The 17,689-nt window shown below is 32.2% G+C and overlaps 1 protein-coding gene across 1 annotated transcript; it reads right to left on the minus strand.

Moving 5' to 3' along the window:
• Positions 1–11,830: 11,830 nt before the first annotated feature.
• On the minus strand, positions 11,831–15,920 carry LOC139518391 (uncharacterized). Its single transcript, XM_071309944.1, has 2 exons — positions 15,231–15,920; positions 11,831–12,595 (listed from the first exon to the last, which is right to left on the minus strand). Exons 1-2 carry the CDS (start codon positions 15,817–15,819, stop codon positions 12,321–12,323), a joined length of 864 nt encoding a protein of 287 aa, XP_071166045.1. The 5' UTR covers positions 15,820–15,920; the 3' UTR covers positions 11,831–12,320.
• Between the last annotated feature and the right edge of the window lie 1,769 nt (positions 15,921–17,689).

The following is a 17,689-nucleotide window of genomic DNA, read 5'->3' on the forward strand; positions in this document are numbered from 1 at the left end:
AACTTTAAATGCAAAAGACCCCTAAATGGCTAACAGACATTGCTATAAAGAATTATAGTCCATGATTCATATACATGTGATTTAAGAATTCATGAAATTTAAACTGATGCACAATACTTTTTTATGAGACCTGTTTTAACTTAAGGACGACACCAAAAGTTCAATGAAGGATAAAAAACTTAATTCACATAGTTTTTTCACTGACCCCCCTACCCCCTTCTTAACTTAATTTGGGAAAAACTGATTGACCGATATGGATATATTTTGCCGCAGTCCAACCCCCAAACTATTTGAATTAAGTTTTTTTTATCTTACATTGATCTTTTGATGTCGTCCCTTACCGTAAAAACTTTTAACAAAATAATTTTTTACTTCAATTTTAATTTCGAAAAAAGTGGATCATACTATATTAACATGATTAAGGAGCCTCGAGGGTATAAAATTTTCAGAAAAAAAATAAACATTTGTTTTTCATTACAAATTTTATTTGTTACCTTTTGTAGTTGTTACTTTATCATATGGTACAAAAATCATTCAAAACAATAAATTTGTGTTGGCCCCAGATGACTTTTACAGGGACTAAACTTGGGAATTTCAAGCTAGGAGCCCAGACCAGATATTTCATAATTAGTTTGTATATGTTCAACTAAAATTTAACTGAAAGTTTAGGGGCCCAGCTCAAAATCTAGGAGCCATGGGCGACTGGGCCCCCTTTAAGTTTTGTCCCTGTTTTAGAATGTATTCATCATTGAAAAAGTTCCAAATGATCTCCCTTTGGTGGGTAAATGTCATTTTTTTGCTTTAAAATTGAAATATCTTTTTCAACTCATCTGTGACCTATATTTTTTAATATCATTTCGATATGTAAGCTGTACTTAAACTAAATTATTGTAAAATTTGAGCGATTTCTGTAATAAATTTCTTTTTTTATTTCGATATTAACTTTATTTCTCCTATTACTTCAACAGAAAAAAAAACACTTTTACATAAATGCATGCTTCTTTGGAAGACTGATTATGAGCGCCAATGAAGGGTGACCCCACTTTTTTTATTTTATTTTTCTATTAACTATAATATAAAGTTCATTTATAGAAAAATATAGAGAAATCCTATATAAACGATTTAGACCCGCCACCCCCTTAAAGTTTCTTGATGATCGCTTTCTAAAGTTTTTACTCCCTCAGCTCTCTACTAAAAAAACTCTATTTTCAGCCACATGACCCAAACAGGGAGTTATACATTTGACTGTCTTTCCCAGATTGGATTAAATAGCGATAAGGTGTATTTTTCGTATTTTCCGGGATTGTTGAAAACTTGCATATTCATCACTATCTGATTTTGTGGTTTTAACAATCCAGACAGACAAATGGTTCGAGACCACAATTGTTGTCCCTTGATTTTCGTTGTTTACGAATAAAGTCCCTAGTGTTAATAGTGGGTTACTTGCCATTAATTTTAATACCCCTTCCAAATTAATTTATCCATGTTTAATGCCTCAAATTGTAAGTAAGGGGGTGAAATTACACTGTAAAAAAATTTGGGTCCCGAATTTAAAAGGAAAGTAGTGATTTGGTCCAGGTGAAAAAGGTTGAAATATAGGATTTCCGAAGCTGTCAAAAGATTTCAAGACGCCCTAAAGATAAAATTGTTCATATTTGGAGTTAGAGACGATGAAGTTTTCTACAATTTTGATATAATTTGTCCAAAAAGTAGTACAACACACTGTAAAAGTTTCATTGAGAAAGCGCAGGTGGGATTTTTTTTATTTTCATTTATGTTCTAACAGAAATGCGCTACCAATTAATTGTGTTCTCGGACCTAAGAGGTGAAGTCTGTCAATATAGAATCTGTACTTGGGCAACTTCCTTAAATGATTTGGTGGTGTTAATTTGTCAAATGGCATGAAACTAAAGGATTCAAACTTTTATTCTGTAGAATTTCTACAAAAATTACCAATTTTGGCATTTTATGGTCAAAATAGGCATTTTAAGGCTTTTTCAATATTAATGCATACATGGCATCCTGACTTTCTATCGGACAGGTTTTCATGTGTCAATACTTGTCTTTCTATGCCTTTATCTAGTTCCTTTACTTGTTTATGAACTCAGGATCTACAGAAAAGAAGATTATCTCAGACAATATGTGCAAAATGTGTTGTATAAATGACCCTTGTCTAACGCCCTTGTTTGGATGAAGTCAAAAGTGGGGTTCTTGGTACATAAAATTTGAAGTCCACAATAAAGACCTCACTAAATTTGAACCAAAAGCACTTTACAATGTCTATTGTACCTGTTCCATTTCACATAACTTTCTTTTCTTCTGTAGGATAGCAAGTGGTTTAAATATAAGCCTGTTGACACTAAAATTGCATTCAAGTTTTTCACTAAAAAGCCAAAAATCTTTGTATCAGACCATTCTCTCTGCAAGAAAAGTTAATTGCAAGAGCCTTTTTGTGCTCAGATTTGTTGTATCATGTCACATGAGTATAGAAATGAAAAAAAAGACACAATTTTTTATTTCTTATAGCCTCAATATGCGTTTTTTAATGGAAATATGTGGCACAGCCTAAATTGACCCTTATTTTTTTCGAGTCTTACTTGGCTTAAGACCCTTTTAAACTAATATGATATGATATTTGTAACTTTTCTTTCCATTTCAAGTACATGCAATACATAGATATGTAAGGATTATTTATAACCAAAAAGCTTCACAAATTTAAAATTGCTGGAAAATATTACATCTTCATGAAAGGCCCCCTTTCATTGAAAAACATCAATTTTCAGGCCCAGGCTGATATAAATTTGACTTTTGAATAATTATGCTAAGTCTGATAATTCAAATGAGTACTCTATTGCTCTATGAACATAATAAATGATATATTAAGACATTTCAATGGAAGTTTTTTGCAATATTTTAATTTTTAAAGCCAAACATGTTGATAGTTGAAATTTTCCAATTTTCACGTCAAAATTTAACACGCAAAGATGAGTATAGAATTTAACATATTGTCTATAATGTATATCCTATTGTTGTGAAACTTTGCAAGCAGTGTTATAATTTATTAAGCTTTGGTCATACTAAGTTTTTTTTAAGATTTGTCAACTCTTTCTATCCTATTAGGTCCGAGACCACAATTGTCGTCCCTTGATTTTCATTGTTCATGAATACAGTCCCTAGTGCTAATAGTGGGTTACTTGCCATTAATTTTAATACCCCTTCCATATTAATTTCTCCATGTTTAATGCCTCAAATTGTAAGTAGGGGGGTGAAATTACACTGTAAAAAAATTTGGGTCCCGAATTTTAAAGGAAAGTAGTGATTTGGTCCAGGTGAAAAAGGTTGAAATATAGGACTTCGGAAGCTGTCAAAAGATTTCAAGACACCCTAAAGATAAAATTGTCCATATTTTGGGTTAGAGACGATGAAGTTTTCTTTAATTTTGATATAATTTGTCCCAAAAGCAGTACAACACACTGTAAAAGTTTCATTGAGAAAGCGCGGGTGGGATTTTTTTAATTTTCATATATGTTCTAAAAGAAATGCACTACAAATTAATTGTGTTCTCTAACCAAATAGCAATAAGGTGTTTAGGAAAACATGACCTAAAAAGTTAACCTCCTTCATATAAGACAAAAAACGTGGGAAACTGAATGGTGAAATGTGTTCAATATGAAAATTGCAGTTAAGATGGTAAAATCACAAATCGGTCATTAATGTAAATGGACTAAAAGTATGACTTTTGCGCAAATTTAAAGGGAAATGACGGGGAAAGGGCAAATTAGTGTTCAAGGGGAGCAAATGCTGTTTAAATTAGTATGCAGTTTTAAATATAGAGGGAAAGAGGAGTTATCTTTTAAGACATTAGTTAAATATAACTTACTAGAACACACCCGTGATATAGCGGGTCTGTGACTGAATTAAAGTATATAACTATGCGTGAGCCTTATTTTAGTATTGGTATTATCATCTGATAAAAGTCGTGCCGATTATAAGATACAGTTTCTCTGCTTTCAAATCTTTCTGTTTGAACCCGTCGACCTAGAACTCTTCAATTATTGGTAATATTCAGGTCCTTGATTTGAGTATTTTTAATCAACAGCATTGTCCAATAAAGTTCAATTCTTTGATTCGCTGTTTTACGTCATGCCCGCTAACAAATTGAAAACTGTACCTATACGCCTTATTTCAAGTTAAGTTATTTCAAGACTAAATTTTTAGTATTCGTATTGTTATCTTAGAAAGTCTTACTAATTAAAAAACTACAATAGGGAACAATTTGACAATGATTGAATTTAGTTGTGTCGACCCTGTGATTATGACCCGTGTTTAAAGCAAAATCAAATACACCATTTGGTGGTGCGCCTGTCAGATGCGGAATGTACATATAAGGTAAAAGTAACAGGTGAAAATATTAAATTGGTATCGGTATCGGATTCGACCCCGAACTTGTTAAATATTGGCAATATTAATTATCTGGAAAACAAAAGGGTCTGGAGTGGTGTAATTTTTAATCTACACCATTGTACTTTATTAGTTATAAATAAAGTTGAAATCTTTGATTCATCGTTTTAACGTGATGCCGGCTGATAAATTGGACCTCGTAATTTTAGTATTATAGATGTAGACTTATAGTTAGTTACCTTCTAATTCTATAAAAAAAAACCAAAAAAAACACACACACAACTCAGAACTATTACTAATTCACTTGGACTATACTGATATGCAGACCTAAAAACAAAAAGAAATATCATAAAATAGTGATTGAAAGATTCATAACACTTTGAAAGGATAATTCAGACACGTGTTACACGGGGAGCATGTATGTTTACAAATGATAATGTCACGTGATCGCGCACTGACCTCCCATGTTGCATCGCCCTTACAATTCACTAATACATAACCATTTTCATGCAAACATGTAACGTGAATGTGATTGGTTATCAAACAATACAGAAATAATGCATGAACCGCTGAAAGAAGAAATTATTTCATCAAAAAGATGCGATTTTCACTTTCGACACGAATAGGTCGGGTTGACATTTCTGTCATCGGAGATAGTATTGAGATAAAACGAACCGTCAAAAAGGTCTAGAGAAGCACATCAGTAGAACCTTAACATTAATAAGTAATACTTACCAAAAATTCTCTAATTGATAAACTATATGACTAAAATTTCACGAAAATAACAATAAATAATTTTGTTGATGGTGATGAAGCTGCTTAAATTGGCGCGAAAAAATATTCTTATTCCTATTGCTTCACGTAAAAAAAAATGTATAGAATTGAATTCGACTACAGTTCAGCATAAAAAAAACGTGAATATGCAAAAGTCTGGTAATATGTTAATGAAAAAGTGTGTATAAATTTTCGTAAACGAAGTCACCTGTATACTTCACCAAGAATTACATTTGAGCGCAAAGATCTGTATGTGTGATTCGGCTTATGTAACATCGTCAATCGGAACTACTCGGCTATTCACTTCGTGCAACCAGAAAGGCCGAGAAGTTCCGACTGGTAACAAAGTACAACATGATTAATGGAATTTTTTGCGTTGCTATTAAATCATTGAGGCCACGTGATTAAGGCCATCTATTTTTATTGCGGGTTCCACATATTTAAATCGGAATTATAGAAAAAATGGAATGTTGTGAGCAGAATCAAAACAGAAATGATGAACACTGCAACATTTCCAGCAAAATATAAATAGGATGGAGGATCTGTGTATTCACATTATTTGTAAAACTCTCCTTATTCATGTGAAGCGTGTGCTTTACATCGAGGCTTATTATGCTAAGCATCGACGCCACAGTACTTCAACCAATCAGACATTGTTTATTTGGGACATTCGATCTATTTTTACTCAGATTTTGGAATATTTTAATCGAAATTATAGAAAAATTGAATATTGTTAGTACATATAAAATAGAAAAAGATGAATACTTTTAGCTAGAGATAATTTGGATGGGGGTTCTGTGTATTCACATTATTTGCACAACTCTCCTTACTGATGCCATATTTTGGAATTTCCGTGACCTAAATGGTTCGCGAAAATTAATATTTTTATATATAGTATAGTAATTAGTTAGAGACTTATCGCCGGAGGTTAAGGTGTTCAAATTTAGTAGAGAGTTGTCTGGTAACCAATTTAGATTATTAAATAATTTGGTTCTTATATTCGAATATTTAGGACAATAAAAAAAGAAGTGACGTGAATCTTCGAACTTAGCACCACAACTACAAGACGGATCTGAAATAATGTTGACTCTGTTAAGATCATAGTTCAAAAAAGAAGCTGAGCACCTAAGTTGTGTCAATATAATATTGAGTTTACGATTGCCAAAGTCATAATGTTTTGGTACTTGGGCTTTTGAATTTAATTTAAGATTTTTTAGTTCGGTTTTAAATTTACCTAAAGAGTCAATGTTACGTGTCACCACATTAAGGTTATTCCACAGTCGTATTGTTGAAGGTATGAAGGACTCTTTGGTTAATGAAAGTCTACAAAAAGGGTATATTAAATCAACGACAACTCCGGACGCCTGTAAGGATCATTTTGAGATGTCTATAGAGAGTGGTACAATCAATAAATGGTACATTGTATACAATGTATTTGTAAAAAATAGATAAAGTCACAGCTTCACATAGTTTTCAAGTTTTCATGTGTTCAGACTTATTATTCATCATTTAGTCATTTCAACTAGCGCTATTCAGCCTCAAACTCAAGCGACATATTTTTATTATATATTCTTTTGAACTCTATTCTTTTAAGTGGTAATTTTATCATTTCATTGTCATTCGGTAATCTCGTTTCTAATATGAAATTGGAACCTTGAGCATGTTGAGTTAAGAGCGAGTTTGTATACAAAGATCTCACTTGCATTTGCCTTACGCTTTGTATTGTACATTGTAGTTGCACTTTTCTGTTGACCACTTCGTTGCCGTAGTAGGTACTTTGATCAAACATCAAAAGTTTTAATTACTATCCTATTGAAAACAAAATAATGGATTTGTTATTTAAAGGAAATAAACGTTCCTGTCTGCTCCTTTTTTTCTCCAGTTTTAAGGAATTTATCCTGGTTTCTCTCGGTGTCTTACATTTTCCCGAAATATGTGTTGCTGGACGTTCCTATCATTGTATGCACTGACAATTATAAGGTCTTTCCCGTATACTTAATATGTAACTTATGTACTTAGTCGACAGGTCGTAGTTTTTTTTTTAAACATTCAGAACTGGCGGTCACTTCTTTTTATTATCTATATACAAACTCAGTCAACCTTTGCGTCGAATATGTAAGAAATATTTGTCGCTGAACGTTATGCGAACAAGATTAATCTTTTCCCGATATTTGGAAAGTTGGAAAGACCCTTCATCTACAAAGTTTAAACAACTTCATTTTTTTTTGTTATTGATTTTTCATATTTTAGTAAAACAAAATCTTGTTATCGCCAGCGGTGTAAACTTTTAACACAAAAATACATCCTTTAAACCTCATTTGTGAGAAGATACCAGCTGTTCTGTTCTGGTATATAGCTCCGTTTTATCGGAGCACCCCACTCATCGAATGATCATTAAAATTTTAAATACCTAACAAAAAAAGCTAGACGAAAGAAAGATAACTCCTCTCTTTTAAGGGTTAACTTAACAAAAACTGAAGTTAGGTGTATTAAGATGGTAAATGTTTTTCTAAATGTTCATCTCATTACAAAACTCCTATCCAGGTATTTGATACCAGAGAGAACATTCCAGTACAAAATGAGCTATTCATCAATCAATACTACAGCACGTATATCTAAAGGACATTTAAAGATCATCATGCAGTCCCCCTTTTACAAAGTCACATAGGCAAGATTTTAGAAATCAAACGGTCAAAATTTGCTAACAACTTCAGCAAGCTAGTTAAAGTAATAAAGCTGTTGATCGAATACTATAGCTGAAAAAACCCCAATATGACATGCATGTATACGACAAGCATGCGTTGGCTTGACTTTAAATGCATTTTACAACTTTACAAAAATGTTTCATTTATTTTCAGACAAATGAAAAAAAAGACATTTGCCTGTCTCACTGATGTAGCATAGCTTATAAAGAAAAAGCTCAAAATGGACTTTTTATAAAAGGAAACAATAACACAGGTACATTATGTACATTATGTCAGCAGATAGTTTATTGGATCTCATCGTATTTATAAGTAAACTTTGGAACCTATTTTGAGAAACAAAAGTACGAATATCTTGTTTGGTCAAATATTTTTGAAATTGATTATTTATTATTCTATAGTTATTTCTTATTAACACATGGCAAGAGTTAAATCTCTTTGTTCTTACTGTGTTATAATCTGGATAATGCACAGCAAAGGTGTGCATTAACTACCTCAGATATACTGCACAGTTCAAATCTATTTTTATCTTAAGGGGCGGTTCCTGGATTTTAAAAGGGGCGTTATTCTATCAGATTAAAAAAACATATCACCGAGTGTAGCGAGACTAAAGACAAAATTGACGATTTTAAGCTAAAACACGATACTTTGTCCAATCCAAGGGTTAAAGACCTGTTCGCCCCCACCCCCGAATCCGCTATCTGCCTTGAAATTACGACAAAGTTGAAACTTCGTACAAACATCGTAGTTTCAAAATAGGAAAACGAAAGGTTTCTCGTTCCTTTTTTTTTTTTTTTTTTTTTATCTAAGCTGGGATATAAACTATTTTATTATATTTTGTGTACAACGTTAATCTAAATCAGTGTTTTAAAGTTAGAAAGATAGTTAAAACAATTTTTGGTAATTTCTGCCAAAAAAGAAATGTATCTTAGAATATCCGAATAAAAGAAATCTGATTAGGATTAGTTTCAGACTCAATGGAATTATAACGACTTTTTGGATAGCTATTCGTATAAAAGGACTATTTTTGGATCGAATTTAATGAGGATCATATTTAAGTTAGTTTCAAAACGGGGATTAGCTGGTTAGCTGGAGATCAATCAGACTTTATTTAGATAGACGTGTCTTAAAAAGTAATACAGTAGATAAAAAGGAAATTGGTTGGGGGGGGGGGGGGGGGGGTAAATGTTTTAAAAGAGAAATGTATTTATTTAACATTTAAAATTTAGGTAATATAACATCTTCCTCGGTTCTTTTTTTCTCTAAGCATTTCATTGAGGGAAAGAAATTCAAAAGCAATTAATGTAATTTAAAGTCAATAACCCTTGCAGTTATTTTTCTTTTTATACACCAATTTGAAAGTACACAATATGTCAAAGTCTTAATCGTCACCAATTAAATAAAAATTGGGAATAAATTTAACGGAAACGATAAAAAATAAATACACCATTACATCGCAATTTTAGAATGAGTCTAAATATCAAAAACATTATTAATTCTAAACTTACCAAAGTCGTATTTCCCCTACAAGAAACTTTCCTAGGATCAGTGGATTGCGGAATAACGTCCACATTTCTAAAACGTTCACGTAAATTGATTGCGTCATGTGTTAAAACAGTTATTGGCCAATCAAATCGGTATATGTAATTTAATCTGCACAGCACGAGATGACCCAATAACCCGAACTCCTACGTCGTTCGGGTTATTTGGTCATCTCATGCTGTGCAGATTAAATGGCATATACCGACTTGCTTGGTCAATAACTATAACTTATTTGAGGCTATCAAATAATACTTTACCATCATTTTATATTTCTGATGTTAACCTTATGATAACCCATAATATTTGTTCTTGTTCTGTATTACAAGTATACTATACTCTTTATTCTTTTATTGTTGATAACAAATTCTGTATTATTTGTTCCAGTTGAAATAATATTACAGAACATTTGTTCAATTTAGAATAAAGGCAATAAAGGCATATATACAAAACACATCTGCCAAAATGAAAGACAAGAATACACAAACATTAATTTTTACAATAGCACAATAACGGGATGTGTAAGTACAGAGGTACGTCATATGTATCAAAGAAACACAAAAAGGCATGTACACATTCTCAATTTTATGTATACACAAAGCATATGAGCAAAATGAAAGACAAGAATAGAAGTAAAATTAAACGTGCATAACAAGCTTTTAATATCATATTTGTATACAGACAGTTTTGCACGACCTATCGCGCCACATTGAAACATATGTCAGTATCCATTCCAGTTATATACAATTTCTTAATAATGCTTTATTTAGGTAAGTTAAGACTTGGACTATGATAACGCTTGTACGTATATAAACAATTTATTTTAACGCAATTAATTTATTTTCGTTATGCTTCTGACAACTTTTTAATGAGATGTTGAAATATTTCTTTGAATAGTTATTAATCTTTTTTTTGTTCCAAATCTTTTTAAGATTACTGAAATAATTTCTTTACATATTGCAATACATAAGAGTTTGAGAGGAAATGTGTACCTGAACCCAATTTTCATTCTTATGAATTGTAAACCATGTTAAACTATTAAATTTTGTAAGGTTAAACTGTAATTGATGTGTTTCATGGTTAATCATCAATTCATTAACGACTATCAAATCTTGAACTGACAGTGGTAGCTCTTCGTATATATAATAATGTTATTCCTTAATATCACGACCGGCACTCGGCTAATCGAGAGATTGGTCGGTTAATCTATATTGAGTAGACGGCTATATCGGCGGCTGGTCTGTTAATCGGGTTGGTTAAAGTTCGTTAATCGGGTGTTATCGAGAAAATCATTGCAAGTTCAGTATGTTTCATTGTATAATTTTTTTAATATATTTTTATCATTAACAATATTCATGTCTGACAACACAACTAAATGAACTATAGTGGTGTAATTTTTCTAGCTTCGATAAACGATCTATTAAACGATAAGGCGGGTTACTCATCAATAAATTTATACGCATTTTACACACACAAAATGTACACAAAATGACACGTTGGTTGAACATACTTGCATGCAATATTTTGAACATCGAAAACAGACAGGCATCATGTTTGTTAACCATATTAATAGCATTGTGTGAAAATCTACACGAAAATCTGTATTTTGGTGACATTAATCAATTTTTATTAAAAATCTGGTCTGTTAATGGGTCGGATGTATAAAACCCGGTTCGTTAATTTGTCTGTTAAGAGTTATGAATGGCAACACAAGTATGATTTTATTGCTATATGGGGTGTTATCGATTTAAATGGGTAGGCTCAAGACGAGCGGATAAAATATACGGAAACAATACATGAACCATGAAACATAAGATATACGGACACAACACATGAAAAATGAACAATTTAGACAGTCGGAATTGGAACGTGCTACTTTGAACAGACACAAAAATTAAGGCTGATTGAAAACGTTAATTATAAACTCATGCATATTCCAGCGGCCAATCCATATCACGCTATATTGAAGTGACACACCCTTCAATAAAATGCAAATAAAGTCAAAATAAAAATGCTCTTACTAGAAGAATACTGTTGCACCGTATCGTCATTTCCTTTTGCCCTACAACATCTCATTCTTAACTTTTTTAATGGGAAAATATAAAGGTAGCAAAACTATTGTCATGGCTAAATAACTCTTAACTGACACAATTTTAATTGTCAAACCCATTATTGCCATAATTTTCGCTAAAATGTGGTATTATTCACTTTATATTACAATTATGATACTTATATACTTTACTAATGTCAATTTATTTCTTAGAACCAAAGAACTATTTTGTGTCCTTTACATGATATCTAAAATTGTTTGTTTCGCCTTTTGTCAAAAAAATTGTCATGCGTAGAATTATAAATACTACATACTTGCGCGACGCCTTTTAGTTTTACCGAAAACTGCACAGACTATGAAATGTTTTTACAGCTGGAAAATGTTTAAATTGTGCATTTTACTCTTAACAAACGTATAACCAACCCGATTAACAGACCAACCCAATTAACAGACCAACCGCCCATAAAGCCGCATACTCAATATAGATTAACTGACCAATCTCTCGGTTAGTCGGCCGTCAATATCACACCAGACAAAAAAAAAACCAAAACACATATCTTCGTAATAATTAAATATTTAATCGGTTTTCCAAGTTACGGGGAATAAACAAAAAGTTCACTCTTGTCTTCCGGACACTGTCAAAGGATAACGCATAGATCAGTTGAGACTCATCAGCTTTAAATTGAAAAGTTATGAAAGTCTCTAAGTAAATTTTTTTAAAACCATTTAGAGATATAAATAGAAAAAAATATTCACACATATAAGACGACAAGTGTTTTCATATAAAAAGTGACATATATAATATGCATTTATGTTGGTGTAAAACCATCCTGTAAGTAGTACTATATCTATTTTTAAATCCATTTATACAAGAATTTGTCTCCTGTACCCGTTCCCTTGACACTGCTATCATACAAAGTACATTGTGAACATCCTGACGCTGATGGCTCATACCTAAAAAACCAGCATCTTTTGTCTCTCAGACATGACAGAGCGCATCGAAGCCGAGTACATTTCGAACTTGTGGATATCATATTTAAATTGCTGAGTTGTATATTTACTTCCTTCATAAAATAACCAGCCGCTGTTTCAGTCCTTGGGATTGCTGGTGTTGAACAATTTGGCATGTCTACATTAAAACAAAGCAAAACTGTTAAACAATTGTAAAACTATTTTTCTTGTTTTTCTGTTTGTTTTTTTTTCTTTTTCAGATATTCATTAGATGGTACGAATACTTTAGAACATCGTTCATAAATACGAATTAAATCTATTTCTGTACAACTGGTATTTATCACACAAAGATTATTGCGTACTTCAATGTACAGGGATTTTGGATTTAGGCAGTTTGGTATTCCGTCGTAAGACAAAATGCAATGTTAAATTGTTTCTGTAAGTTTTATTGCAGATACAAAAAAATTCACCGAAGTACCTGATAAAGGAAAGATGGAATGATATAAAAGTGATGGTGTGGTATGATTGCCAATGAGACAACTCTCACAAGAAACCAAATGACACAGAAATTAACAACTCTTGGCCACCGTTCACCCTTCAACAATGAGAAAAGCCTATTACTTTTATTCAGCTGTAAAAAGCCTCGAATGACAAATGTATACCTATGCAAATGAGGAAAACTAAATGCCCAAAAGTATAAACGATACACATACATGTATTTTTAACAAAGGAACACACGACAGCCACTGAAATACAGGCTCCTGACATACTTACAGAATGTATCAGGGTTAAACATTTAAATGGTATTCCAACACCTCCGCAAAAAAAGAACAAACTATAAAATTCAGTTGAAAAATTCTTAACCAATCGATGGATACAAAGGTAATTTTCTAGTCCATTTAATTTTACAATCATGATAATTTTATGAAATCTTTATACTTTTACGTGATGATTGTCTGCAGAAATAAGTAATATCATATTGGAATAGATCAAACTTTCTAAAGACTACCACAATGTCTATTTAATGGCAACATTGCTTTTTCTAAAAAATGTTCTATGTCAAAGGTTGGTTCATCAAAGATTTATGTTTAAATCATAGTTTTTTCTGTTGTAAATACTAAGTTTAAAAAAAAAGGAGTAAAAGTGCTTTTTTACATTCTTAAACTAGTATATCAAATTATGACATATTTATGATGTACTAGTAACGTTATTTGCAATAGAAAGATTGTACTCTCTTACCTCATTGATTAAACAAGCATGATAATTAACCGTCGATATGATCTGAAAAGAATTCCGATGGTCATTTGATATGTGTATAACACATCAATATAAATACAGACTCGCAACTAAGTTTGTATATGTCTGTATATCACGTCATAGTTTACAATTATTTTCGTTGTTTTAAGAATGACTCTACATGTCTGCAAAATATGTCAACGAAAGAGCTCGCCCCTGTTTCTCATTGTCTTTCTCTTCAATGTTGACAATTAAAAAACAAATAAACTTCCATATTTGTTACCATCTTCAGCTAAGGGTAATTGAAGTTTGCAAGAAAACGGAGTCTAAATTGTTTTAACTTCTGACTTGGAAGCCAGCTATGTTTTGAGCAACCACACTAACTGCCTATAGCGAAAGTTCCGCTTTTTTTTTTAAATATGTGAAACATTCTAAAATAATTTGTTTTGATTAATTTCGTAGATATGCCCATTCAATTGATATAAATACTTGAAACAACAATTTTTAGAAATTGTCTTTTCCATATCATTTTACAGGCTTAAACAACTGTTCTATACATAATTACAATCCTGATCTTGAATATATCAAGTGTTTAGAAATTTACCTGTACCGCCACTTTTACGGCGTAAATCCAGTAATGTGACAGACAGTAAGTGATGCTGTTGTGCTGTTTTTGTGTTCTGTCTTATGTTTTATTTTACGTGGTCGTTTTTATTCTATGGTTAGCATATCGAAATGTACTATTGTATTTATCTGTACTGTATTCCTGTCATGTAATGTTGTCATTTTAATATCATTTAACATTGCTATTCAAGTGACAGGTTTGGTAAAACACGAAATCAGATTCAACCCACCATTTTTCTTAAAATGTCCTGTACCAAGTCAGGAAAATGGCAGTTATTATTTTATTGTTCATTGCTGAGTGTTTTGCATTGTCGTTTGTTTTTTGTTCCACTTCAGTATTTCTGTTGTTTCGTTGTTTTCCGCATATAGTTGAGGTGTTTCCCTCTGTTTTAATTTGTAATCCGGATGTGTTTTTTCTCAACCGATTTAAGACTTTTGAACAGCGGTTTACTACTATTAACCTTTCTTATCATTCCCAAATTATAGACATTATTAGACGTACTTAATTAACAAGTTTTTTTCCTTGTTATACTTATATGAAACTGTGAAATAATTTTGATATAGAATTGACGTTGGAACGAAATAATACTATCGCAACTCGCTAATTATTCATTAGAAATTAAGGGTCTAAAACTATAATTATGCCCCACCTACGATAGTAGAGGGGCATTATGTTTTCTGGTCTGTGGCTCCGTTCGTCCGTCCGTCCGTCCGTCCAGGTTAAAGTTTTTGGTCAAGGTAGTTTTTGATGAAGCTGAAGTTCAATCAACTTGAAAATTAGTACACTTGTTGCTTATGATATGATCTTTCTAATTTTAATGCCAAATTAGATAATTACCCAATTTCATGCACGGTCCATGAAACATGGAAAAGGATAGTGCAAGTGGGGCATCCGTGTACTTTGGACACATTCTTGTTTTTAATTAGTATTTGTAAGACACTTTGAAACTTACTATTTGTCCATGTCGGAGCCATGCAATATTGTTCTGAATCACTTTGACGTGGTCTCTTCATATCAATGTAAAATCCAACGCATGCAACTCTGCCTTTCAAATTAGGTTTTCGTTCATCAAACATACCACCAACACGCAAAATGCCAGGAATAACAAATTCAACTTCCTGATCATAATTGTTATCATGCATTTTTGTGTCTCCATTGAAAGCGATTATTATTTCACCATTGCCAAAGTTTATTCCGAAGGTTATAAAATTCCACGTATTTATTGGCATCTGCACTGTTGATGGTGGTGATATTTCAGATTTCGTTTTAAGGATTCTTTCCATGTGAAAATATCCTCCAGAGATATAAAAAGCAAGTTCTTGTAATTGCTTTGTTGTATCGTCTGTTTTGTAGTGCAACAATGCTCCAGTATCATTAGTTGGTCTCACCATAATTGAAAATGAATAATCTCTGTTGGTAACATCAATAGTCGCATCAACTACCAAGTCAACAGGAGTCAGTCCATCAAGTTCGACAACTGGTTTAGGATAATCTAGGGGTTGACTTCCAAATGTTAGTCTACATTGACCAGTATCTTCCATTTCTACAGGATCCAATATCGAAGATGATCCCAAAACCTCTGTTGTATATGTACTGCTGTCGAGGGGCCAAAGAAGAGTTGGATCACTTGCGGAGGCACCTTTTCCGGTACTTATCACTTAAAAAAATATAAATTACACTATATATAAAAAAACCTTTTTTTATTTATCATGGTCGGAAAGTAGATTTTCGTTTTTCTCACTGTATATTTGTACATTTTACATAAAAACAAATGAATACAGTTTAATCGAAAAGTTTAAACTACCTAATGATAATCTTTAAAAAAAAATTTAAAATGTCACCGTGATTTGTTTAGTAGAGGTCCTCAAAGCATCATCAGGAACTTTTTTTAAAAAGGCTTTGCCAACTCAAAACGATACAGAGACACTGAAACAGTAAGAGAATGGACAATACAAATCCAAACAAATCATATAAGATTATCTGGAAGCGTCAAGGCAGACAGGTAAAAATAACGTATGGGGTTCGTGTTGTTTATTCTTTAGTTTTCTATGTTGTGTCATGTGTACTATTGTTTTTCTGTTTGTCTTTTTCATTTTTAGCCATGGCGTTGTCAGTTTGTTTTAGATTTATGAGTTTGACTGTCCCTTTGGTATCTTTCGTCCCTCTTTTGTGTCACATAGCGTGTTGGTTCCTGATTGAATAGAGTTGAGGAAAAAAGATATTACACTTTTGAATTCAAATGGCTTAAAACGAATGTGAAGTGAAGTGAAGCCTTTAAAGGAGGGGCAAAAGATACCAGAGTTACAGTCAAACTCATTGATAAAAAATAAACTGACAATGTTTTAGCTAAAAACATAAGACAAACAGACAAATAATAGTACATAATACACAAAATAGAAAACCAAAGACTAAGCAACACGAACCCCACCGAAAACTGTTGGTAATCTCAGGTGCCCCAAAAGGGTAAGTGGATCTTGCTCCACGAATTTCATCCGCCGTATTGCTCATGTTATCAAAAACCCGGTAAATAGTCGAATTCGGTAGGTCAGAGTCGTGAAAATGGAACGGGATTCTAGTTACGAAATTCGAACATATCCGATATCACTTGATGGAACTAAATTATATGTAATATACTGGAACAATTCTCCAAACCTCAACTTGAAATTATGCTATGCTACCTTTTCGTGATGTTTAAGGTATATGATAATTTGCCATGTCTCTAACTCTTCTATCTAATGCTAAAAAGCTTTGTTACGCAAATTATCATACGACATAAAGTTCATGTCTTTCAGTTTTTTTTTTTTTGTTTTTATTATTTTGTAATCCCTAACCCGATTAAACACCATACGCTACCGCTTTTGTCCTGTCTTAAAATCTGATTTTAATGTTTTCCATGTCAAAACTGAGTTTGCTTGCCACCCTTAACATGTGAAGAGCTATATGACAACCTTACACAAATGGCAAATGCATCAACATAATTTATGTCCGTCTATAACCGGTGTCAAGAATTCAAATTAAGCGAATTGCCGACCTCCTTGTTTCAGTTTGATAACAATCCAAAGTAAGATACCTCATTTCTCTCAATTTAAAAAGTGTTGTGGGTTCTAAATTAATATCAGGAAATTTTATTTGAAGTACAAAAACAATAAAACATTAATCATATAGGCGACAAAGAGTTACCACGTTTTATTATATACATCCCAAACTCATCATAAATGGCAAGATTAAAATTTTGTACTTCATAAGACAGTTAAAATTCAAATACATCGCAACAAAAATTGTGATAAAAAACTGGATAAAATCTAAATAGTTTTGGAAAAGGAAACTGGTATATGTTAAGACATTTGTTATCCCAGAATTATCATGTTCGGTTTCAGAGAAAATCTCCCGACTTTTGAACCCAATTGTGAA

Source organism: Mytilus edulis, chromosome 4, assembly GCF_963676685.1.
Source record: "Mytilus edulis chromosome 4, xbMytEdul2.2, whole genome shotgun sequence".
Lineage (NCBI taxonomy): Eukaryota > Metazoa > Mollusca > Bivalvia > Mytilida > Mytilidae > Mytilus > Mytilus edulis.